General features: G+C 36.7%; 1 protein-coding gene across 3 annotated transcripts in view; it reads left to right on the top strand.

Moving 5' to 3' along the window:
• Positions 1–24,411, top strand: part of ptpn20 (protein tyrosine phosphatase non-receptor type 20) — a 39,136-nt gene that overhangs the window by 3,055 nt on the left and 11,670 nt on the right. For 2 of the 3 annotated variants that reach the window (XM_041260381.1, XM_041260380.1), the window contains exons 1-20: positions 13,925–14,049; positions 14,227–14,412; positions 14,642–14,801; positions 15,141–15,345; positions 15,567–15,670; positions 16,294–16,371; positions 16,657–16,764; positions 16,886–17,002; positions 17,275–17,459; positions 17,882–17,980; positions 18,539–18,632; positions 18,973–19,058; positions 19,986–20,163; positions 20,669–20,877; positions 21,137–21,235; positions 21,694–22,055; positions 22,299–22,506; positions 23,037–23,207; positions 23,484–23,658; positions 24,013–24,223. In XM_041260381.1, coding sequence (XP_041116315.1) covers positions 13,948–14,049; positions 14,227–14,412; positions 14,642–14,801; positions 15,141–15,345; positions 15,567–15,670; positions 16,294–16,371; positions 16,657–16,764; positions 16,886–17,002; positions 17,275–17,459; positions 17,882–17,980; positions 18,539–18,632; positions 18,973–19,058; positions 19,986–20,163; positions 20,669–20,877; positions 21,137–21,235; positions 21,694–22,055; positions 22,299–22,506; positions 23,037–23,207; positions 23,484–23,658; positions 24,013–24,223 — 3,137 coding nt within the window. In that variant the 5' untranslated portion in view covers positions 13,925–13,947. Of the gene's footprint in view, positions 1–1,102; positions 1,228–1,776; positions 1,941–5,984; positions 6,051–6,734; positions 6,915–7,735; positions 7,812–8,735; positions 8,820–9,435; positions 9,515–10,245; positions 10,379–10,809; positions 10,882–11,141; positions 11,317–13,010; positions 13,150–13,401; positions 13,541–13,896; positions 14,050–14,226; positions 14,413–14,641; positions 14,802–15,140; positions 15,346–15,566; positions 15,671–16,293; positions 16,372–16,656; positions 16,765–16,885; positions 17,003–17,274; positions 17,460–17,881; positions 17,981–18,538; positions 18,633–18,972; positions 19,059–19,985; positions 20,164–20,668; positions 20,878–21,136; positions 21,236–21,693; positions 22,056–22,298; positions 22,507–23,036; positions 23,208–23,483; positions 23,659–24,012; positions 24,224–24,411 lie in introns of those variants that run through there. The other variant, XM_041260383.1, reaches the window with a different exon arrangement.

The following is a 24,411-nucleotide window of genomic DNA, read 5'->3' as shown; positions in this document are numbered from 1 at the left end:
ATCCTTTTCTGTATCTTTTCATTATCAACCAAAATACATGATTGGCATTTGTAAATGCTTAGTCACTGACAAGGCTAACATTGCGGGTTATGTCAGCTCAGTTTATGGAGAGACCAGCACAGAGGTATCATTAATTTGAATTAATTACAATAAACAGAAACGCTGAAAACTTAATTTAATGTTACAACAAATATACTGCTTCGCTTCACGCATCCAGCCCAACTAGAGTCGTATGTTAATGTAACACAATGCACACCCTGTTGTGTATTACTCTACAAGCTGCACATGAGTGCAACACATGAACACGTCCTAATAACGAATACATTTTAGACACTCCAAAACTATATATGACAGAGAATTTAGACATTTTATTTGCTTGGGGATATTCTCCATGTATGCAATGTCTTCCTACGTCTGTAGCTGAGTTTGTAAGGTCTCATTTGGGGTTTGCAAAGGGATCTCTAAACTATGCTGCTGCGTCCTCTCTGTAATTATGTAACCTTTTCACGGACCACCTGAAAGGAGCCGGCGAACCACCTGGGTTGGTTTGCTTCCCACCCTTCTCTTACCAGGTCAAGAATACCACTGGGTTGTTGCCCATATAGTAACTCAAACGGGGAGAATCCCATAGAGGACTGTGGCACTTCTCTTAGTGAAAAGAGGAAATGGGGAAGCAACTTGGTCCAGTTTTGTGTTTCTTTTTTCATAAAGAGGCGCAACGTTTGTTTTAGGGTCTGGTTAAAACATTCAACCAAGCCGTCAGTCTGGGGGTGATAAACGGACGTTCTGAGTTACAGGATCTTGAGCAACTGGCAAATTTGCTGAGTATACTTAAGATGTGAAGTCAGTTCCATGGTCAGTCAAAATTTCCCTAGGTAACCCCACTTGAGAAAACAGCTTTATTTTCTAATTGGGCTAAAGTATTTACTAATCTAATTCCTCTCCTGATCTTTACATTCTGTTTTATTGTAAAAGTGTTATATGCCATGCACAGTCCTTAGACATGTATTTATTTCTATCCATTCTTGCAAAAATAAATCGAAGGTTGTGATAATAAGATTATATATTGATACTGGTATTGTTTTCTGCTTTTGTCGTATAGCATGAGTAATACGTTTGTAACACTGGCTGAAGTCCTAAAGGCCAGGAGGGGACCTCTAGAAGAACATGAAATCTGGTCACTATTACTGAGGACTGCTGAATCTTTACTGGATGCATCATACAAAGGTATTTGATCAAATTAACAGAATGGGAAGATGTGGGGATGAGTAGATAATAATGCAAAATGTTCTTACATTCTTGGTTCTTAATGAATTGAAGATAAAGATAAGAAAGGAATGTTTTGCCATAGTTCCCCATGTATACACATCCTAGATGTACAGTGAGAAGAGCAGTCACTTGACAACTAACTACTTTTACTCTATAACCTATTTTGTGATGTTCCGTATGATAAAATGAACACAGGGTGTATTCATTTGATCTGAATGTTGGCAGATATAAATATTATTACTGTTTGGATTATTAAAATTGGGCTCTTTGGGTCCCAAGGTTATGCAAATTAAACACATGACAATGCATGCAAGTCTCTTTAATGCATTTATGTTCATAGAAATATACAGTATAACGTCAGAAAGGGTCTTCTTTTAATTATTTAAATTACTATGTTATTAGTATCCACCAACATTAGATGAATTGAACAGTCTGGATTATTAATTTTCATGCTAGATCAATAAATGCAAAGGTGAAGGAAATTAACTTTAATGTTATACTTTTCAGGTCACAAAAACATTTGTAATATTATTTCCCCTGAGTCGTTACTGCTTTCAGCTAATGGACAGCTTGCTTTTAAGAATAATCCATTGGGAGAGGAACTGTGTACCTTCAAAGCTCCTGAAATGCTTCAGGGTCGAGCAAGTACTACACATCTGGCAATAGAAAAGGTAAGGGGAAATAACATTAATGCCTCCAGTGATCATTTTTCTTTTGAATGAATTCATATCTCTGTTAAAATACTGGTCGCCACACCATTTAATAATGATTGAAAAACTACTATTAAAATAAAAACTAAACATATTGCCCCGAGGTCAGTATTAAATTAAAATATAGAAGAAGAAGAAGAAGAAGAAGAAGAAGAAGAAGAAGAAGAAGAAGAAGAAGAAGAAGAAGAAGATGATGATGATGATGATGATGATGATGATGATGATGATGATGATGATGATGTCCCTGACATGCAGCTGTGGAATAAATGAATTCCTGCCTTCATGAGTAATAATCAATAAATCAATATTTATTTTATATAGAGCCTGTCATAGTGGACCACCATCACAAAGTGCTTTACAAGATAATGAGGAACAACGCATAATACATTAAGTACAGTGAGATAGAGGGAATAGTACATTAAATACAAACAGTAAAAAACAGTGCAAATACATTAAATACAGGCATAATACATTAAATACAGGCTAGGATGGTTATTCCAAACGTTGTGGATGCATGTGTCATGCAGAATCATACGAATAAGATGGAGTGAAAAACCTGAAATGGCAATTTTGACAACAGCTAATAACAGATATCAAGCTTTAAAGCTAGAGAGAACAAGTGGGTCTTGAGAGTTTATTTGATGCAAGTGGCTGTGGGAGCTGCACACACTAAAGCTGGGAGAGAGTTCCAGAGAGTCGGGCCATGAAGCTAAAAGTGTGGTGCACTTTTGCTTGGGTATAACAAGCAAGCCAGAGTCAGAGGGCCTCAGGATACATGCAGGGACATAGCGGGTCAGCAGGTTGGAGAGATACTCTAGACCTGTGTGATGAAGGGCCTTGTAGGCAAGCAGGAGAATTATAAAAGTGAACCTGAACTTTACAGGTAGCCAGTGCAGCTGGTCAAGACAGGGTAATGTGATCATGTTTTTTACATCTGGTAAGGATCCTAGCAGCGACATTTTGAACCAGCTACAATCGTTTTACGGCGTGTGTTGGAATACCACCATAGAGAGAGTTGCAGTAGTCGAGTCGAGAGGAGATGAGTGCATGACAGAGTATCTCTGCGTCTGGGAGGGAAAGGTAAGGACAGACCTTTGAGGTGTTAGAAGGAGGATTTGACTACAGAGATTTGGGAATCAAAGGAGAGGTTACTATCCAGAAGTACACTAAGGCATCATACAGTGGGGGAAGACAGCAGCAGACAGTTTCTGAGGTTCAAGGCAGCAATATTGAGATTGAGTTTTCGATCCTACTAGAAGTAGTACAGATTTGTTAGTGTTGAGTTGAAGAAAATTGGCAGACATCCAGGCCTCAATGTCTCGGATGGAAGCTGAGAGCCGGACCATGGCAGAGGGACATCCAGGGTCAAGTTTTAGTTCAAGCTGGGTGTCATCTGCATAGAAGTGAAACATGAGGCTGTGTTGATGGATGAGGTGACCCAAGGGAAGCATGTAGATATTGAAGAGAATAAGCCCAAGTAAGGACACCGCAGGTGACCGGGTTTGCGCTACCACATAGGTAAGAGGTCCAGATAGGTAAGAAGACAGCCATTAGAGACAGGTTCCAGAGATCCCAGCATACTTCTGAAGGCGGTCAAGAAGAATGCTATGATCTGTGGTATCAAAAGCAGCAGTTAGATTAAGGAGGACTAGGACAGAGGGAGCAGCAGCATCAGCATTAAGCAGAATATCATTTACAATTCGGAGCAGAGCAGTTTCAGTACTGTGATGCGGCGGGAAGCCGGACTGCAGAGATTCAAGCAGATTGTTATCTGTGAGATCAGCTGGCTGGCTACAGACCTTTCGAGAGTTTTGGAGAGAAAAGGAAGACTGGATATGGGACGGAAGTTAGATAAGACAGCCAGGTCAAGGGTTTTTTTTTTGAGCACTGGAGTTAGTCGAGCAGTCTTGAGGGCAGCAGGAACCAGGCCTGAATCCAGGGACAGGTTGAGAGTGTGCATAATGGAAAGAGCAAGATCAGAAGCACAGAGACGAATGAGATTTGTGGGCCAGGGGACCAAGGGGCACGTGGCAGTAGTTGATTTCGCATAGGGAGACATTAGTGTCATACACATCAGGGCCAAGGAATCCTCTTTTAGTGGTCATTTGTAATAATGTTGAGCCTCTGGATCCCACAAGAGCATTGTTGTCATCATTGGCACACTCAGCCTTATCAAGAGGATCGACTACAATATCGTCCTGCCTACCAGCACACACAACTTATCCTTTTAATGCTCTATAATAATGCCCTGTTGCAATATGACAGCTCTGTCACAGTTTTAACATATTGTGGATATTTGTGTGACATGCCTTCAGACATCAATTCAACATAAGTGGTTGTTATAATTGCCAACTTGCTATAGTATAAAAGACCTACAGTATGTTGGAGCCATATACCATAACAGATAAGCCTTTTACCTTATTGCCTGAAACTGACACCCTCCAAAAAAACAGGCATAACATTTGAGGCAAGTGTGCCTGGTCACGGTTCCCAAACTTCAAAATAAACGGAAGCTGCGTACAAAATAATCTACCATGAGTGAAAATGTGTTGTGAACTGTTACAGCATGTTAATGCATGTATGGTACATATGAAGAAATACTTAAACTTAATCAAATTAAATGACAAATGACCAGTCTTCTCAATCTCTTCACTACAGTATATGGGTAGGTTGTCACTTGCAGCAAGACAATATCCATAATGGGTAAACTGTATTTTAATGCCATTAACTATAAAGTCCCCTTGCAGCAACAAAAAGACTCCTGAGTGAGAGGACTTCAGTCTATTAAACACACCTGGGTAAATTACAGCATACTTTGTGGAGTCAAAGCCTCAACTACATAAAAATTGAAATTGTAGCGTGGACCACAATATAAACAATTGTGATTCCAAGAATATCAGCACTGAAGTGATGGTGGTTGAATTCCAGGACCATACAGAGAGGATACACTGCTTATTCAACACTAAGTGTCGTTAAAAATGTCTAAAGACGTTTCTAACACAAGCACTACTGTATACCTAACAAACACAATCTGTGATATAATTGCACGTATTCTAAGAATTATGCAACTATTGCATGAATTTAAGGCTTGTTAAGCTAGTGCAACTTAATATAACTTTGCTCCAGTATGTTTTGTGATTAAGCCTGGTTCTTACATTTTTATTTCCATTGATGTTGCCTATCAGCACACAGAGCTTATGATCAGACAGACGGGCATAACATTCCCTCGCCTTGGCAACCTCTGCATTCAGCTCACTAAAGGTTATTGTGACAGAAAGGCAACACTTATCTGAAAGAGAGTGTTTGTTTATGAAGCAGCATTTCAAGGAACTAGCAAACCAAATTCATAATGACTTTTAAGCTGGAAACTCTTCAGTTTTTGGCACATTTTCCATGGTAAATGATTCCAGATTTTGTCGTTAGATTTCTTTTCAGCATTAGCTCTGTGTGTGTGTTGATAAGCAACACCAATAGAAACGTTTTCAAAAAATGTGCTATGGATTTTTTTTTTTTTTCACACAAAAAACACGAACCTCTTTCTTCATTAAACAATTTGTCTTTCAGAAACTGTTCAATGTTCCTTTCATAGTGGAACTTAATTTGTTGTTAAAATTGTTACATTTTCAAGCTCCACGTACATACATGTACATACTAATTTAACTCAGTTAAATGTATTTTATAGCTTAAGTAAATGTAGTTGCTTGTCACATGAGGTGTACCTGAGAGCTGACCAGACTTAGCTCACATTTGTCATGTGACAAAGTATGTTTACTAAATCAAGGCGTACATTCAAGCAATATAAACAATTTACAAGATATGACAGAATTAAACTCCTAAAATGTAGATGAACAAAAGTACAAACGTATAGTGTGTGTTGTTTTTTTTCCAAATGAAAAACGATTTTTAATAATTAATAATCTTCATTTGTGAGACAGTATAATTTACTAATTGAAACTTGTTCATATTGTATGAATGATCGCTTTGCTATTTTTTTTTTTTTTTCAGGTGCTTGTTTATTCCTTGGGAATGACTCTTTATTGGTCTGTTGACTACCAAGTTCCTCAAAACCAGGTAAAACACCTTTATAACCTAGTGTGTTTGGTTTTACTTTTGTCAAATTGAAGGCATTTTACCGCTTTCAAAAAACAGGAGTAAATGCTTTGAAAATATGGCCATTATGGCTTTCATAAAAAACAAAAAAAACAAACATAAAATGTAATTTTTGGTTTGGCCTGCTCCTCTGTGACAAAATGTTTGTCTGCTTTCAAATGTTACGATGTTTTGTGTGTGTGTGCGTGTGTAAGAATGCTTCTAAGTGTGTCAGAGTGTGTTAAAGCCTGAAAAACTATTGGCTTGTGTAGTTGAGTATTCTGACAGGGAGAATAGGAAAAGAATACCTGGGTACTGAATAGCTGAACCGTCTGGATAGTAACGGGATGTGTCAGAAACTATGATAGAGCTTTAAATGTAATGTAAATCCTCATACTGTATGTGAATGCCATGTTAGCGTTTTTCAAGTAATTATTGATGCAGTAGGCAGCTACATAACACCCTTTACTCCTCCTCCCCCGTAAGCTACTTTGAGCTGTTGTGTTTTTAGTGAGGCAGCAGAATTAGCCCGTATCATGTTGTACGCCCAAGCTGTGGCTTCCATGCTATGGATTGTGGGGTTGCTGCTGAATTTCCTGTGTTTTACGTACGTGTTCTAATTTTAATATCATCTTCCTACAGAGCAAATTCTTTTTTCTCTTACAGCCCATGAAACTGAGTGATCCACTGAATTGCCTTTTGCTCAGCATGTGTGAAGACATGGCCCCGAGGAGATTGACTCTGCAAACTATTTTAGAAGTTTGTGAAATACATAATAAAACATCTGTTTTACACAAGCCTAGCAGGGTTATCAAACAACTGGTGGAAGAAGTCCTTCAAAACTCAGTATGTCATTTTATGTAACAAGCCCAGTTATTTTCACAGGATTTTTCGATCCATAAGACACCATGCAGCGATAACTACATTTTCAGTGAATATATTTAAAAAATGCAGAATACGTTTATTTATTTTTTAAAGTATAGTATTATTTTCATGACACATGAACCAATTAAAGGGTACATAAGGACCTTTTTATTTTATGGTGTTACGTGTTGCTATAACTGTTTACATTATGTGTGTATTGTTTTTTTACATTTTGACCAATTTTTTAAAAATTTTAAATTGCATTCCCTGCCTCAAGATGGCTTCCCATGTACCTGCACGGACCTCTCAGAACAACATTTTGGATCGTCCTCCTGCTCACATATGTAACTGAGTGAGCAAGAGGATGATGGGAAATGTAGTTCTGAGAGGTCCATGCGGCTACATGGGAAGCCATCTTGAGTCAGGGAATGTAATGTAAAAGTTGAAAAAAGTGGCCGAAATGTTAAAAAAAAAAAAAAAAAATTAAAATTAAAACAATACACACACCTTACATAAACAGTTGTAGCAACACATCGGAATGTGTAGCACAGTAAAATAAAAGGGTCCTTATGTACCCTAAGTATAGTTTTAAAAGTTGTATGGATGAAAACCGAGAGAATCCTAGAAAATGCCCTACATTCGAATATTTGCAGTTACTGCTAAATATTATTCTATATTCTATACTGTTCTGTAATTTCATAGTTTATATTTATATGTAAAGGTACTAATCTTATTGTTTGTAAAAACTAGTGAAATATTTGCATTGAATATGTGTAAAGCATTCTGATCTTCTCTTGACGTAGGTAGACCATGTGTCCTTTTCAGAAAATCCAGTGGCTGTGGGTGATCAGACTCAAATAATCAGGCAAAGACTTCATGGTAAATTTGGACTTTTTGGATTTTTCCTCATTTAGGATTATAAAGTAAGGTTTTCCAGGCTGGATTACAGGGGGTAGCTTTTTAACACCTCCTGGTCAGTCGCTCAATGAAGGCTTTGCCTCCATGGTTCTGTAGCTTTGAACATCTATTGTTTAGTTTTGGTGGATGCCGACTGGCTTGACAGTGAGAACAGAGATCGGCTGTTGATCTTCAGTCCTCCTGATCAGTAATTGTGTAACACTGGGTAGAAAAAAAGGTGTTAAATTTGGAAACAACTGAAAAAAAAAATTGCAGGCTCTCCAATACTCCTACTCCCTCCAAAACTACTTATTATTTAATTACAGTGCATTATATTGTTCTGTTATAAGGAAACAGATATTACAACTAAAAAGTTGTACAGTAGTTTACAATGTGCGAGGCATAATCAGATTTTTTGTTTTGTTTTGTTTTGTTGTTTTAATTGATGTGCAGTTTTGGCAATGACAGTATACAGAAGTCTTTTGATGGATTCATGCTACATTTTAAAACATCTTCACATTAATTTTACCCTAAAGCCGTTTAAATTCAGCATAAATCCACAATTCAACCTGGGCACCTCTGCTTGAGGTTGTATTGATACTGAACATAGTTTTCTCATCACCAATGCCAGAATTATATTATGTCACCATTTGTTAAACTGAATTGTACGTAGGGAGAATGGATATCTAGTTATTCCCACAATAAGATTATGGATTAACCTAGATTAACCTACATTGAGAACAAGCTAAAGCCAGTTGATAGCTACTTATGTCAAACCTTGTTCTATAGTCTAGCAGTTGTTCAAAGTAGTCTATATTCAGTTTGGACTTCCTTTGCACGGGATACCCATTAACTTTGAAGATCGTCATTCAGTATTTGGTCTAGCTGTTTGCAATGCATTTACAGGCAGTCACAGATCTCATTCAGGGTACAGTGACACAAGCCATGCTTTTGGAGAAAGTTTGTCTACAGATACAGAACGAAAGCAAGGTGGGCATTTACAGGAATTTCCATTTTATAATCAAACAATTTATATATTATATAATTATATATAGATATATATATATATATATTATATATAATATCTATATATATAACACTAAATTGAAAAAATCAGACATGGTTTAGAGTATCGGGCTGATATCAGCATGTTTTGGTATGCATATCACTGTCTTAAGTATTAATGAATAAGTATATAGAGTACAGTACATTTTATTGCTGTGTCTTTGGTTTCATTTAAATTTTCATAGAAATGACAATAGATATTCCTTTTTTTGGCACATTATTTATGTATGTATGTGTATGGTGTGTTGATCACAGAATGTTAATAGATGGCAAGCCTGGATTTCAATGTAAGACCAGACATTTTTACTTTTATATTTTAGTAATATCAGCACCATTTTTTTTTTGGAAATTTCATTCGGTTTTTATAAATAGGCCCAGCTATAACTTATAATGTGAGCTGCAGGGAGTGTATTTGGGGAGGGGGGTTGCTTTAGGGTGTAAAATCTTTTTGTGGACAGGCAGAGAGGTGAACATATATATTGGAGTGCTGAGCTGTTGCTAACATTAGCCAAGTAATTCAATTGATGTCATTGCTTTTCAGGAAATACGCATCAGCCTTCTGCTTGGGCATCTGGCAGTAAAAGATTAACAGCCAGCTTGTTTGTCGCATGCCCAGACAGGTATGAAAAAAATAACTAACCAATACGATTTTGTATGTAATACTCTGTATACTGTACAGTACGTGGTTACTATGTAGTAGGTCTCTATTCACTAGTAGCAAGAAAGGTAATCAGTGCTACACCAGCAGACATAAAGAGCCATTATCATGTCTATATGGAACACAATACCTACGAGATGTATTAGACCTTAATGCATTCTTCTGTGTTCACCTGAAATAGCCTTCTGTGCTGGTATTACAGTATAAGCAGCTTTGTTACTTAGAATATTTAATTGACTTTACGTACCTAGAAAACATAATAAATAATCTGAACAGGTTTATTTCCAAAATTGATGGAAAGATGTGGCAGGTATTTAAATAGCAGGTTAACTCAGTTGAGGTGTGCAAGTAAACTTTGATGTCACACAACAAGTTGGCCTCACTTCCCAGTTGCGCATCGGTTTAAATATTTTCATTCGACAATCTATGAAAGGAATGATTAAACCTCTCTGCAGGAGGCAGGACTTTTCTATATGAGAAAACAACAGAATACCAAAACACTTTTTTCATGAAAAAAGAATATACGTACAACACTATGAAGAAGGTTTAATAATGACACTGACTCTGAAAACAAACGTTATAAAAAAGCACCTCCTAGAGGAGGACACTTTTCAATAGGAATGACCTCCTTTTACAGGGTAGTATTGATTTACTGAACTGCAACTTCAATAATTAGATGCATTTTGTAAACAGGGTCACGATGGGGATCCAGCAGAGTGCAAACAGTTGTGGTTGGATGAGTAGAAATTCCCTCTTGGATGTTCCTCATCACAATGAAGTTGGGTCCCCAGGAACCACAGATTATTGTGCTAAAAGAAAAGCAAAGGTAGTCACTTAGGAACTTGTGTTGAATGTTACACAGATCAGAATAATGTACAGCAGACACAGGATTATCCAAACTCCTCTGGCAACCCAGAATTTGTTTTGAAAATTATGTTGAAGTCTGATGTGCTTGTACTGTGTTGGGCAATACGACTAATGGAGTGCCATATGAATAATCTCAAAAGGACAGATTTACTGTACAAGGTTAAATTGCTTTAAAAAAAAAAACTGACAATATACAACTCAGAATGTTGTTTTCATGATTTTAATCAAATTTTAACATTACAACAAACAAAAGCTTAGTATGGCTGTCCCAGTGTGTACTTTATACAGTAATTTGGAATGATTAATGAATGTATAAAAAAGGGCAGAGCACTGAACCACACTATTCAAACGGTATATATTTATAGCCTAATACCTTTTATTTCTTTAAAGCATTTAGGGCCTGAGTTCCTCCGAAAGCCTGGAGAACCACAAACAAGCTTGCAACTGTCTGGATCAATTGTGGTAAAAAAAAAAAAAATAATAATAATAAAAAATAATAAAATAAAGATGGAATCCTGTTTTCAATTTGCCTGTGTAATTTATTTTCTACCAATAACACATTTTCTCTTGAACATTGTTCTTATGTTTTGAAATTGTTTGTTAAAATGAGTTATTCAGTATATTCTCTCCTTTGGTTATTTTAAAACATTTTGATATTCCACTTTGACTTTGTAACAAATCTGTATTCCTGTAACAAGATTGCTTTTTTTTGTAACTTTCAGACAAAGAAAGGCAAATCTGGTTCCTCTCAAAGGGATCTCAGTGTAATTATGCCAAACGGACAGTGTATTGAATTGAAGTGTGATATCAAGTCTAAAGCTAGAGATGTCTTTGACTTAGTTGTGGCTCATGCAAATCTAGTGGAACACTTCTACTTTGGTCTTGCTTTCATTGAGGGTAAGTAAGTTTCATTAACTGTTTAGTAGAAAAATCAAGAATAATTATAAATGAATGTGGTTGTTTAAAGCCCCCATTCAAAAGATTCTCAAAAAATAGGAATATGACATTTCTAATTGGCTTGACCTTCTCCCAAATGCATTCAAAAAAGGTAATTCCATTGGAGCATTAAATTAGGATCTGAGGAGATGGGGCATCAACCTATAGGATATTTTTATTATTATTGTTATTATTTAGCTATACCTAATTGTGTATCTTTATTACAATTAACACTCTAACATACACACTACTTTAACTTATATCTTTGAAAATATTCAAAAACTGACATCTAATAAAAAAACAGCAAAAGAATGTATTACACTGGTGTATTACACAGCCCATATATATATATATATATAATATATATATATATATATATATATATATATATATATATATATACACTGCAAAATTATCAGTTTCTCTGGTTTTACTATTTATAGGTATGTGTTTGGGTAAAATGAACATTTTTGTTTTATTCTATAAACTACTGACAACATTTCTCCCAAATTCCAAATAAAAATATTGTCATTTAGAGCATTTATTTGCAGAAAATGACAACTGGTCAAAATAACAAAAAAGATGCAGTGTTGTCAGACCTCGAATAATGCAAAGAAAATAAGTTCATATTCATTTTTAAACAACACAATACTAATGTTTTAACTTAGGAAGAGTTCAGAAATCAATATTTGGTGGAATAACCCTGATTTTCAAGCACAGCTTTCATGCGTCTTGGCATGCTCTCCACCAGTCTTTCACATTGATGTTGGGTGACTTTATGCCACTCCTGGCGCAAAAATTCAAGCAGCTGGGCTTTGTTTGACGGCTTGTGACCATCCATCTTCCTCTTGATCACATTCCAGAGGTATTCAGTGGGGTTCAGGTCTGGAGATTGGGCTGGCCATGACAGGGTCTTGATCTGGTGGTCCTCCATCCACACCTTGATTGACCTGGCTGTGTGGCATGGAGCATTGTCCTGCTGGAAAAACCAATCCTCAGAGTTGGGGAACATTGTCAGAGCAGAAGGAAGCAAGTTTTCTTCCAGGACAACCTTGTACTTGGCTTGATTCATGCGTCCTTCACAAAGACAAATCTGCCCGATTCCAGCCTTGCTGAAGCACCCCCAGATGAGTCCAATTTTCAGCTTTGCCCAACACCTGGTCGTCTAATGGTTAGATGGAGACCTGGAGAGGCCTACAAGCCACAGTGTCTCGCACCCACTGTGAAATGTGGTGGAGGATCGGTGCTTCAGCAAGGCTGGAATCGGGCAGCTTTGGCATGAATCAAGCCAAGCACAAGGTTGTCCTGGAAGAAAACTTGCTTTCTTCTGCTCTGACAATGTTCCCCAACTCTGAAGATTGGTTTTTCCAGCAGGACAATTCTCCATGCCGCACAGCCAGGTCAATCAATGTGTGGATGGAGGAGTTACAGGAAAATAATTCCAACTAGGCAAATATAGCCTTGATCAAAATCCATATATCGCAACTATAGCCTAAAAATCATATTTATATATATATATATATATATAATATAATATATATATATATATATATATATATATATATATATATATATATACACACACACACACACACCAGTGACACATGTGTGTGTGGTCTAAATGCTTGGTATTTTTTATTATATTTATCTTTCAGACAATGAGTTTTTCTTTGTGGACCACGAGACCAAGCTGTCGAAAGTTGCTCCCGAAGGCTGGAAGAAAGCAGCACCCATCCGTACTTTTACTCTCTTTCTTAGAATTAAGTTTTTTGTGGATAACATCAGTTTCATCCAGTGAGTGAAAACATATGCTGATACTAAAGCCTGCATTGATTTAATATAATCCTTTTGGTTGTGGTTGTGAGCTTTGCCTCTGAGATGGTCCACGTCAAATTACATAATTAACAGTGTCAAAGACGAACAAAACAATGATCCCAGTTACATGGCCAAGGAAGAGTAGATGCAAGTTTCTAGTTGACTTACAGTAGCGCACACCTGTGAACTGTTATAACATAGTAGTACTGTATTATTTATTTCTTTATAAAGACACGGACTAACTCGGCACCAGTACTATCTACAGCTGCGGAAGGATATCCTTGAAGAAAGATTGTACTGTAGTGACGAGACAGCTCTACAGCTCGGTGCTATCGCTCTACAGGCAGAGTATGGGGACTATCTCCCGGAGGTATTTTATACAGTTGCTAATGTTAGGGTATTGTATTATCAGGAAGTGGGAGACTCAGCGAATCTGCTTTTAAGAAATGATTCACTGATACTTGCTCTTAACTCATTTCCTTACTGAAACTCTTTAAAGTTGTAAAAACGATTGTAGTACATTTAATAGAAAATTTAAATACCTTTGACGGGTCATTTCTTTCTGACAAAAAAAAAAAACATATAGTGTAAAGCTAAGTGTTCGTATTCAGATTTAGTGTGGCTGCAAGTTAAGGTAGCTTTTTAGGAAAGTAATTCATAAGTAGCAATAATCATTTAACTAAAGGCATATCATTTTTTCTGATAAATATATCACTGTATGTTAAGGTGTATGGGAAGAATTACTTTCAGCTGGAGCATTACATTCCTGGAAGCGTGATGGAAAAAATGGCCTTGGTATGCTTAAAAGAGGAGCTTCCAAGATTACATGCCAATTATATCAGACTGTCTACTGAAGAGGCAGAAAATGAATACCTGAAGGTAATACATTTCATTTTTAAAGCAATCTATATATTATTCAAGATCCTCAAACTTGGTAAATGTGATACAACACAAAATTTTAACACAGTTAATAGTTCAAAGATGTTTGTATATATAAAAAAAAAAAAAAAAAAAGTAGCCTGTGAAATCTAGAAAAAAACCTTTTTGTGTCACCAGGTTTTGCAGCAGCTTCCAGAATACGGGGTGCTTTTTCATCGTGTTTCATGGGAAAAGAAAGCTGTGCCAGGGCACTCGGTCCTCGGGATATGTGCCAAAGGCATCATTGTTTATGAAGCAAAAAATAATTCCAGGATTGCAAGCCTTAGATTCCAATGGCGGGAAACTGAAAGTATTTCTTCAAGTGTAAGTGTAACTCATTTAATACTGTGAATTTTGTGGGTATGAACTTAAAAATGATCAATACATATATCTACAGTAAATGTGCTTTTGATTAAAGTTACATTAGTCTCTTCAGCATGGGGAGGTTTGAAAGAATAGTATCTCCTGAATATAGGGGGCTAAAATGTGTGTTTAAAAAAAAATATATATATAATAATAAAGTGTAGGAAATGCTTTCTTTTTTCTCGAACAGAAGAGGAAATTTACTGTGGAGAGCAGTTCAAGTGGGAAAAAACACGTTTTTCTCACAGAGAGCTCAAAGATTTCCAAATACCTTCTGAGTCTTTGTTCTGCCCAGCACAAATTTCAAAATGAAATGCACTCTCGACAACTCACCCTAAACCCTCCAACAGGTGAGTGCAGCATTATTTTGTATTTTGTAAACTAGAAGTACTTTTTTTGTTTGTTTGAGTGGTAAACAAAATGAACTTTAATTTTGAGTTCTGTATTTATCTGGTTATACTTGAAAAGAGTGAATATTTTGTTTCAGATACTGTAAACCTGCTTGTGTAATTGACTGTGCTGACATTGCTGACATTGACTTGTGATCACAGAGTTGTATCTGCAGCCTGTGAAATGTTTTAAAATGGCCTGTGATTTACAGGGATTCAGTAAGGATTTAAAATTACATTGAGATGATGCACTATTCCAATCATAATGCTGACAGCTTTTGTTTTAAATAATCTTTCTAGAAGAAAATAAATACCCTGCATTAGAAGAAAGCATATCAAGGTATGCTGCTCGACACAAAGGACTAGCTCAAAGGCTGTCTTGCTCGGAAAGTGTGCTAAATCCCTCCCATCTGAACCCAACGCCAGGTGATGTGATGAGCAAGTCTTGTGATGATATTAGTGTTGAAATGGAGACTGGGTCTGGAGATGAACCACAGATTTGGAGGTAGGTTTATAATATTGATTACCATAATGGAACCCAATTCCCAGTGTTTTTTTCAGCAGTCTGTTTATATGATTTATATAAAGCCTTGTGTTCATCAGACTGAAAGGAACAGTTGTTTGGTAAAATACTCTTTGGTGAAAATTAAAAAATACAATTATGTGTCCATTAAACAAATGTAACATATGGTAGTCTGGTTTTGACACAACACTTCTGTCTTTTAGCATTTCAGATGTTCTTTCTCACTTAGAAACTTACTCCTCAGTGCAAAAAAAAGAAGGACATTTTGATGGAGCAGCCAGTCATTCAAGCCAACCTATATTAAATGGTATGTATTGAATTTATAAAAATAATTCAGCCTATTGGCAACAGCTGCTTAGCAAGAGGGAAATAAATGCAATACTCTCTTCTAGCTAGTGGATGAATGGACCACTAGGAGTCTGCTGTTTCTATCGGCTGTGTTAAATTCCATTAGGATAGAGAATGTATTTATTTATTTTTTTGAGTGAGAACAGATTTTTAATTCCTACCTGTGCACCATAATAGACAAAGCTCATTTTCTACCTCAGATAAACTAAACCCCAGGAGACCTATAGTCTTTATTACCGATATAAATGCACTTCTGTCATCTTATCACTTACAACATCTGCTTGATGGAGCGACATTTACTCACTTTTCAAGTCAGAATCGATCTGCCCTCCACCTCTTGTGAGGTAATTTTGTTATTTCATTTTTAAATGAACCTTTTTTGCTTGTATTTTGAGTTTTCATCTTAAAACTGGTGAATTGTTCTATTTTCAAGCATGCTACTTTCAGTTGCTTTTTTTGTGTTTGTTTATGCCTATATCACTGGGCTATGCATGGATGTCTGCTTCAAGACTTGTTGGGGTTCTTGCCTTACCAGAAAAGCAAACCCTTGTTAAGTTGCATCTGTTTATATGTGTATTTTAGGTTCACAAAATAAGACAGCTTTGCCAGAGAGAGAAATTATCTGTGCAACGCTGAAGAAGGACCCAAAGCTTGGCCTCGGTGAGTAAATTGAGGCTTTAGTACCTCATATAACCAAAAGCTACAGCGCTCAGGATATAGAGTTTGTTTTATTGTAGATGAAGATTAATCAGCAAATGACTAAACAGTTCTTAATATCATGTCTTTGTATGTTTTAACTTTTTGGTTAACAAATTAAACAAAGCTATAAACAGTGAAACACTGCATGAGCCTGTAATTAATAGAGTGCCCCCCCCCTGTAATTTTCAATCTTTTTTTTTTATTTGCTTTTGGTTTATTGAGATTCTTAACTTTTATTTGGATTAGGCTTTATAATTGTTGGTGAAGACCAAACGGGAAAATTAGATCTTGGAATCTTTATTGCATCCATTATACCTGGTGGCCCTGCAGATAAAGATGGCCGTATTAAACCAGGTAACAGTCCCTGTAGTAAAAGTCTCCCTTTACCCTTTTTAACATTATAAATTAAATTATAGTGCAAATGCAATCAAATATTGTATACTGGCGATCTCTTACAGCTGTTTATTTACCTCAGGTGGTAGGCTGATTTCTTTAAACAAAGCAAGTTTGGAAGGAGTCACATTTAATACAGCTGCTGGAATCCTGCAAAATTCTCCAGAGGAAGTGGAACTTATTATTTCTCAATCAAAAAGTAGGTCCGGTTTAAGTCCATTCCAGTGTATTGTCTTCAGTCAGAACAACAACATCAGCACGGTTTGAATATTACTCTCTCAGCCATGCATAAACAGGTTTTGCTACTGATAATATTCATATTGTTGAGTGATGAGTGGTGGACTTCAGTAGGCTAATTTGACCGTGTTGATGTTTTTGTTGTCCCCTACTAGACCATGAAAAAATAAAAAATGTATCAACAATTGTCTGTAATGCCAGCCAAAACAGCCAGTACCTTACTGTATATTTCAGATCAATTAACAGAAGAACAATGGAGTAAGAAACATAAGATGCAAGGCAACCACTGCAATATAGAAGGAAAGTATGACTCCCAAACAACATTAACCACAGAGAACCGCTTATCCCAGAATGAACTTGAGACAATAACACCTTGTTCTGGAACAAAAGTAGATATGGTTCAGATCATGGACACCCAGGTACCAGTCATTTTAAAATACTGTTTTTAGTAGGGTCATGAAAAAGTGAATTTTTAACCTTTCCTCTTTATATTCCACATATAAAAAGAAAGTATATTGCTTCAAAGAGAATATATTCTACAATATCATCTCATTAATCCTTCTACTTTTAGTCATTGCTCTATTGTTACATTAAATAGAAAACCAAATATTCTAAACCTGGTATTGTATACGATGATATTTTAAATGAAAAAAAAATTCATGCAGGTTTAGTAAATCCAATTACAAAAGCTACCATATTATATTCCTGTAGATGCGCCATGTTTAGAATAGACCTGATTCATTTTGTGCACTGTCTTTCCATATAAGCGTTATTGTGCAAACATAAGCACCGCAACATAGGTAAATTTGATAATATATGTTTCGATTTATGATTGTCATAGGATGGCGCAGAATATGTGCTTAAAGACAGTGTAAAGCTAAGTGAAGTGTACTGTGTGGAACTAAGAAAATCTGATGGAAGCCTTGGCATCAGTGTCACTGTAAGTAATAAATCAAATATGAAAATTGTATCTTATAATTATTCTGCTTCTGGTTTAATGGTTTGTTCTGGGTAATTATCTTATATTACAATGCTATCCCAGATGAGTCTGCCCTTTGTACTATACAGTATAATAATAATAATAATCTTTATATAGCGCCTTTCATACTGGACCATCATCACAAAGCGCTTTACAAGATACGAGACTAGGGTTTGTGAACTATTCATCAGCTGCAGATTCACTTCCAAGAACGTCTCGCCTGAAAGACAGAGCACAAGGAGGTTAAGTGACTTGCTCAGGATCACACAATGAGTCAGTGGCTGAGCTGGGATTTGAACCAGTTACCTCCTGGTTACAAGCCCAGTTCTTTAACCACTGGACCACACAGCCATTGCACAACTTAAAGTAGTGAGCTGTCAAGATCATAATAATAGCAAATGCACATACAGTAGTCCTCATTTCAAACAAATTGGTTTTCATCGCAGACAGTATCAAGGTGTTTGCATGTGTGTGTATCTCATTAGACATGTATGTAACAGGCTTTTTAAATGTATTTAGGGTGGTGTGAACACAAGTGTACGTCATGGCGGGATTTATATCAAGACTATTGTACCCCAAGGAGCAGCTGACCAAGATGGGCGAATCAGAAAAGGTATTTAAAATAGCCAATGGGTTTGTACGGTGACGTGGATTAGGTAGGTAGGTGTTCTTACATGTCATTTTAAATAAGTAGTACCTGTAAATTTGATAACCTTCCCTATAGCACAAACAGCACCTGGCATTGAAAGTCTAAGATCTACAGATATGCTGACAAACTAAAACTAGGTCAAGTCAAAGCCATGAAAATGGATGGACTGGAATCACGACTGTACTCCCATCTTGTTGTTGCCATGCTTGCTCCTGAGTAGAATGATGATCGTGCTGCGATAGTAGATTTTTCATTTGTGAATGAAGAAACAGCTGCCTTGGCCTGATTGTTTCCTATGTGCTAGGTGATCGCCTGTTGGAGGTAGATGATGTCAGCCTGCAGGGTATAACTCACAAGGAAGCTGTGGAGTGTCTGAAGAGAACAGGAGAGGTTTGTTTACAGAAGCATGATGCAGTACACTGTGACAAGCTCTGACAAGCTGGGCCTTTATATACTTTGACTGCAGACTTTTGAATCCTCAATAGATTGTTTGGCACTGTATTTTGAAACTAGAATTATAATGTACAGACAATTCACTCAACAAAGACATTGTGTGAGAGTCATAATGGTAATTGCAGTACGTTCTGAATTAGGTTTGTCTCAGTGTGATACTGTACCATTTTAATTGGCGCACTACTAGCGCTGGCTCTAGAATACTGTTACTGAAGTGGTAATGTGAAAATGCATATACAGTATTTGCCAGCTACTATTGTAAGCCTGCTATACCATTACAATAAATGTAAGTCTAAAAATATCTGACTAAAACCAGGCACAGCAGGAATGTTCAGCACATTTTGCCTGAGGTCAGTTATCAATATTGAATGCTCAGTCTTAGATGTCAGAATGTTTCAAGATAAAAATTAACAGAAATGACAACACATACACTGTCAACTAAAGAATAGCTCAGGGGAGCTGGATAACGCATTCCTCATTAATGTTGAACCTTTCTTACTATTATTAGTTTATTTGTAATAATTACCTGCCACTGATTAAATACAAGTCTGCACAGGGCAAGTATGTTGTGATACATCATAGGGCATCAGCAGGTTTTATTGATGTAAGATGTAAGGTCAGACTGCAATTACCATTATGACTCTGCTCAGACTTGTTTAAATATTGTTGATGTGTTTAAATATGCATAATAAACCTTATACCAATAGCTTATTTAATTTGAAAAACTTGAAATGGTATTTCACATTCTTCTGTCAAATAAAAACAAATATTGTTATGAATGCTACATATAAATCATCTCCCTGATCAATGTGTATATCATCTCCCTAATCAATGAGCCACATGTGTAATGTATTGTTTTGTTAGGTAGTTCAGCTGCTTCTGCAGAGAGGACAGCACACAGCCGCAGAGTGTCGCAGCCCAGGAACCAAGAGAGCGCCTGCAGCCTTTCATGTCAGTCAGATGAGAAAAGACAACTACGCTGCCGTTTCTATGGCAACACCCTCGTCAGTCAATGTCAAGGACTACAGCTTTGTGGCAGATGGTAAGACATGATAATAAGAAAGGGAATAGTCTTTTAGTAGCACTGTCATTTCAAACAGCGACGCTGACACTGAATTTACAGAAAACTACAAATGTAGAACCATTATTCTAATGCCCTGAAAAATGTATTATGTTATAGTTGCATGCAAGTATGTTATTCCTTGCAACAGGTAAATACTCCTGAGCAGACATACTGGTATAGACGGATGTCACAAAGGTGAATGATAAGTGACTGTAAAAGCAGCAATAAAAATTGATTATTTGCCAGTAAAGAATTATGTTTCTGCAAATACAGTTACTTTCATGATATATACATTTATGTTCATGTCACAAATAACATTTTATGTATTCTATATAGACACAATGTCATAAAATTGTTCTGTACAATATCCATTGGACCCACTCTTTTTGTAAAAAAAAAAATTAAAAAATGCTGTCTGCTATATATGGCTTAAGATTATTACCATTATGTTATGTTGTGTTTTTTTTTTTGTTTTTTTTTACAGATAACACTTTTGAAGTAACGTTAAAAAAGAACATTAGTGGCATTGGTTTCAGTTTCCTGCAGATGGACTCTCTTCCGGGGGACGGAGAGGGCATTATCAGAATCAAAAGACTTTTCCCAGGACAACCAGCAGAGGAAAGTGGGAAGATTGAAGTTGGGGATGTCATTCTTGCTGTCAATGGGGAATCAGTAAAGGGGCTGTCATATCAGGTAAAAGCAACACAAGGACATTTGCAATCAAGACCTGCATGTATTACAACTGTTTAATATGTCTGTAATCTGCAGATTTCAAGGTTACAGATATGAAAACAATCACCCAGCTTTACACATGTTTGGCACTGCAAGTGGAAATTCCAACCTTCTAACGATTAGGCCTTTAAAATCAAGTCTAAAACCAAACAGAAAATTGCTGCTGTTGATCCTTTTTTAAAAGGTATCCTAATAAGTGGTTTTTGTTCTCTTAATACAGAAAGTTCTTCACCTTTTACGGGGTGCCCCGGCTGCAGTGAGACTGTCTCTGTGCAGACCAGCTTGTGGTGCACTTCCAGAAATAGACACTCATGCAATGGTAAGATACAGCATTGTGTTTGCCAGAAGCATGTGGAATGTGTTAGTTAGTGTGTTAGGGCCTTTAAAGAATGTGTTTTTTTTTTTATTGGCTGGGATTAGGTGTGTTTCAAAATATACTGATTTCTCAACTTGGGGACAGGCATTTTGCAAGACATTAAACTTCAGTCCATCTGATGAGTTTTAAAGCAAGTTAAAGATACACCTTTGTCTAATTTGGGCCTGATATACTGGTGGGTTATCAAAATTAGACCTGTTTTAATTAACTGCTATAAGATAGTAAATGGTAGATAAACACAGAAAATTAGGAACTAATTTTGATCATATCTAGAAGTATCCTGAAAGGTAGCCTAGCAATGTTTCTAAGACAATGTAGGCTTTATTATGAAGGGAATATTGTATTCTGTTTTCCAATTTTATGTAATGAATTTAATATATTTATTATTATTTGGTTTGTAGACTCCAGCACCTTCTCCCATTAAAGAGATCAAATCAAGAATAGCTGCCTTCCAACAAACCGATGTCACAATACATGAATATAAATGCACCCTACAACAGCAAAACAAGGAGAGGACTCAATACAGAACAGGTCATTCCAAAGAACCAAGACAGCAGGAGGATTTTACAGTTTCAGACTGCGACAGTGGCTCTGAGTTAGATGAAGGAAATGTCACTTTTTCACATTGCATCACAACTCCGCCACACCACGGTAGCCATTTTCACCGATTGAAAGGAAACACTTCACCAATATGTACTGCACTAGCTGAAGATGTAAGACAGAACTGCTACTCAGAATGTGATTTAAATCAAATCTGTGAAAGGTAATGATTTATGTGTTTATATCCTCAACTGAACTTAAAATAAACAGTTTTTGTTACGCGTCACAGTGTAAAAAAACAACTAAGCTTGCCAGGGAAAAAAAACAAAAACCTGTAATGAAAATAGACATGACAAATGCCCATTCACTGCATATGCTTGTGTGGAAAGATTGAAAATACAGCTTTTTGGTGATTTCATTGCTAATTTAAAAGTATATATCATTAATTTGCTTATCTTTATATTAGCACAACAGAAGAGATGGATGAGGAATATTTGACAATCAGCTCAACATCTGTTACCCCACTTTCCTGTAGTTCTGGTACCCCCTTAACCCTGATCCCAACCCCTCAGCCCCAAGCACTAGCACCGTCTCCTCAGGCTCAGGTTCAAGTGGAAGAGCCACTCAACAGCAGTGATGAGTGGGAGGATTTGGAGGAGGAAAAGCAGAAAAGGGTAAGAGCACCATAGTGTAGCTCGAAAATGTGAAGTAACCTTGCATATATTAATTAAGCCACATTTAAATGCCTCATTTTACGAAGCATTAGGCACCCTTTCACCCTGCAGTAAAATATTCTGTTTAATTTTCTTTCAACTGCACTCAGACACAGCTGGCATTAACAAAGGGGTAGTTGCTCGTCTTTGGCAAGTTTGTAGTAAATTATAATTTTCCAAAGTGTTTTTTGTCACATCACAGTCTGCTAATATAGACAAAGAGATAATTTTTAGATTGGTTTTCCCTATGGGTGATCGAGTACTTGGTCTTGAATGATAACACTGGCCATAGTGGTGCTTTTCATTTCTGATCATGTACTATTTTAGGCACTCCTACTGAAGTGCCTAAAATAGTTTCAAAATGTATTCCAAATAATGGGTATTCACTAGACTGAACGATAGCGTGAACCCACTACTGTGACAAGCTATACAATCGGTGAAATATACATTTTCAGTAATTATGAAATGCTATTCGCATTCCTTTTCTACAGGGTTTCTCCCAGGAATTTGAGCTTTCTGTCACATTAGCCAAATCTCACAGTGGCAGTTTTGGATTTACTATCACTCGAAGTAAACTGGATGGCTGTTACTACATTCGAGATATTCTGGATAACCCAGCCAAGGCAGATGGGAGATTAAGAGCTGGGGACAGACTGATTTTGGTAAATAGTCATGGGGAAATAGGGGCATTTTTTTATAATGCAGCCGAACCATAGCATTGAGCCAAGCACTGCTTTTAATCAGCGAATGTGTGCTGTTTGCTGTGCTTGTACAACATTAAAATGTATCAGAGGTGTATTCAAAATATAGCTGACACAGCTTATTTCTTTTCTGAAGAGAATAAATACATTTAAAGAAAATGTTTTTGCTAAATTTGCTATTTTAACCTTAAATCTTAACTATGTACAATATGTTCAAAAGACTTGTCTGTGTCATAGGTGAATGGACAGGATGTATCCAATGTTTCCCATGAAGATGCTATGTCTGTACTGAGATGCACAACTGATAAACTCATGGTGACTATTGGCCGAGTTGTCCAGAATCTTAGGGCACCCCCCTGTCCTGAAAACATTCCAGACATTGTCCTTGTGAGGAGCCCGAGTGGACAGTTAGGTACGAAGTAATACATCTAAAATCTTTTTCCCACAGTAAAACAACACAGTACATTTTACAGTATGCTAAACAAATTACATCCGCCTCTACAGTATAGGGAGTTTAATATTTATTTTTTCCTGTCAAGAGCATTTTTAACTGCTTTTTTAAAGTCTACTTTGAAACACTCCTTGGTAGAGAGATTTCTGAGTGAAAAGCCATTCTTTAGGTGTTAGAAGCTCAATGTGTTTGAGAAGGGTGAAATTGGTGAAGCAGATTGTCTAGCTGAAACTGTAGACAAGGCTATCCTTAATACTGTTCAAAAATCTAGATGTATTTGTGTTTATTGGTTGCGTTGAGTATGTGCTATTCCAGGTATTAAGCTAACTGGAGGAATTGGCAGCAAGTGGCAAGGCATTTACGTTCTTGAGGTCGTTCCAAGCTCTCCCGCTAGTGGAGAAGGCAGTCTTCAGCCCAATGACAAGATACTGTACATCTGCGGTAAATGTACAATGGGTATGAGCTTAGAGGACGCTGTGAACGCTTGTGAGTCAGCCACACGGAAAGTGAAGATCAAGGCTACAAGGTAAACTGACAGTTTTTCAAACAAAGAACACGTGTTTGCTCTATTGTTGTATAATCACTTATATATATATATATATCAAAGTGCGTTAAGCAAAGTGCTTTTTGCCGTGTTATTTATGTACCCAACAGCTGCCTCACATATGTATTGCCTGTCTAAATGTAGTGTTATTAAACATAATCACTGTTGTC

Source organism: Polyodon spathula, chromosome 10, assembly GCF_017654505.1.
Source record: "Polyodon spathula isolate WHYD16114869_AA chromosome 10, ASM1765450v1, whole genome shotgun sequence".
NCBI classification, from domain to species: Eukaryota; Metazoa; Chordata; class Actinopteri; order Acipenseriformes; family Polyodontidae; genus Polyodon; species Polyodon spathula.
Note: the sequence above shows the minus strand (reverse complement) of the source record. Positions and strands in the feature narration are given on the sequence as shown.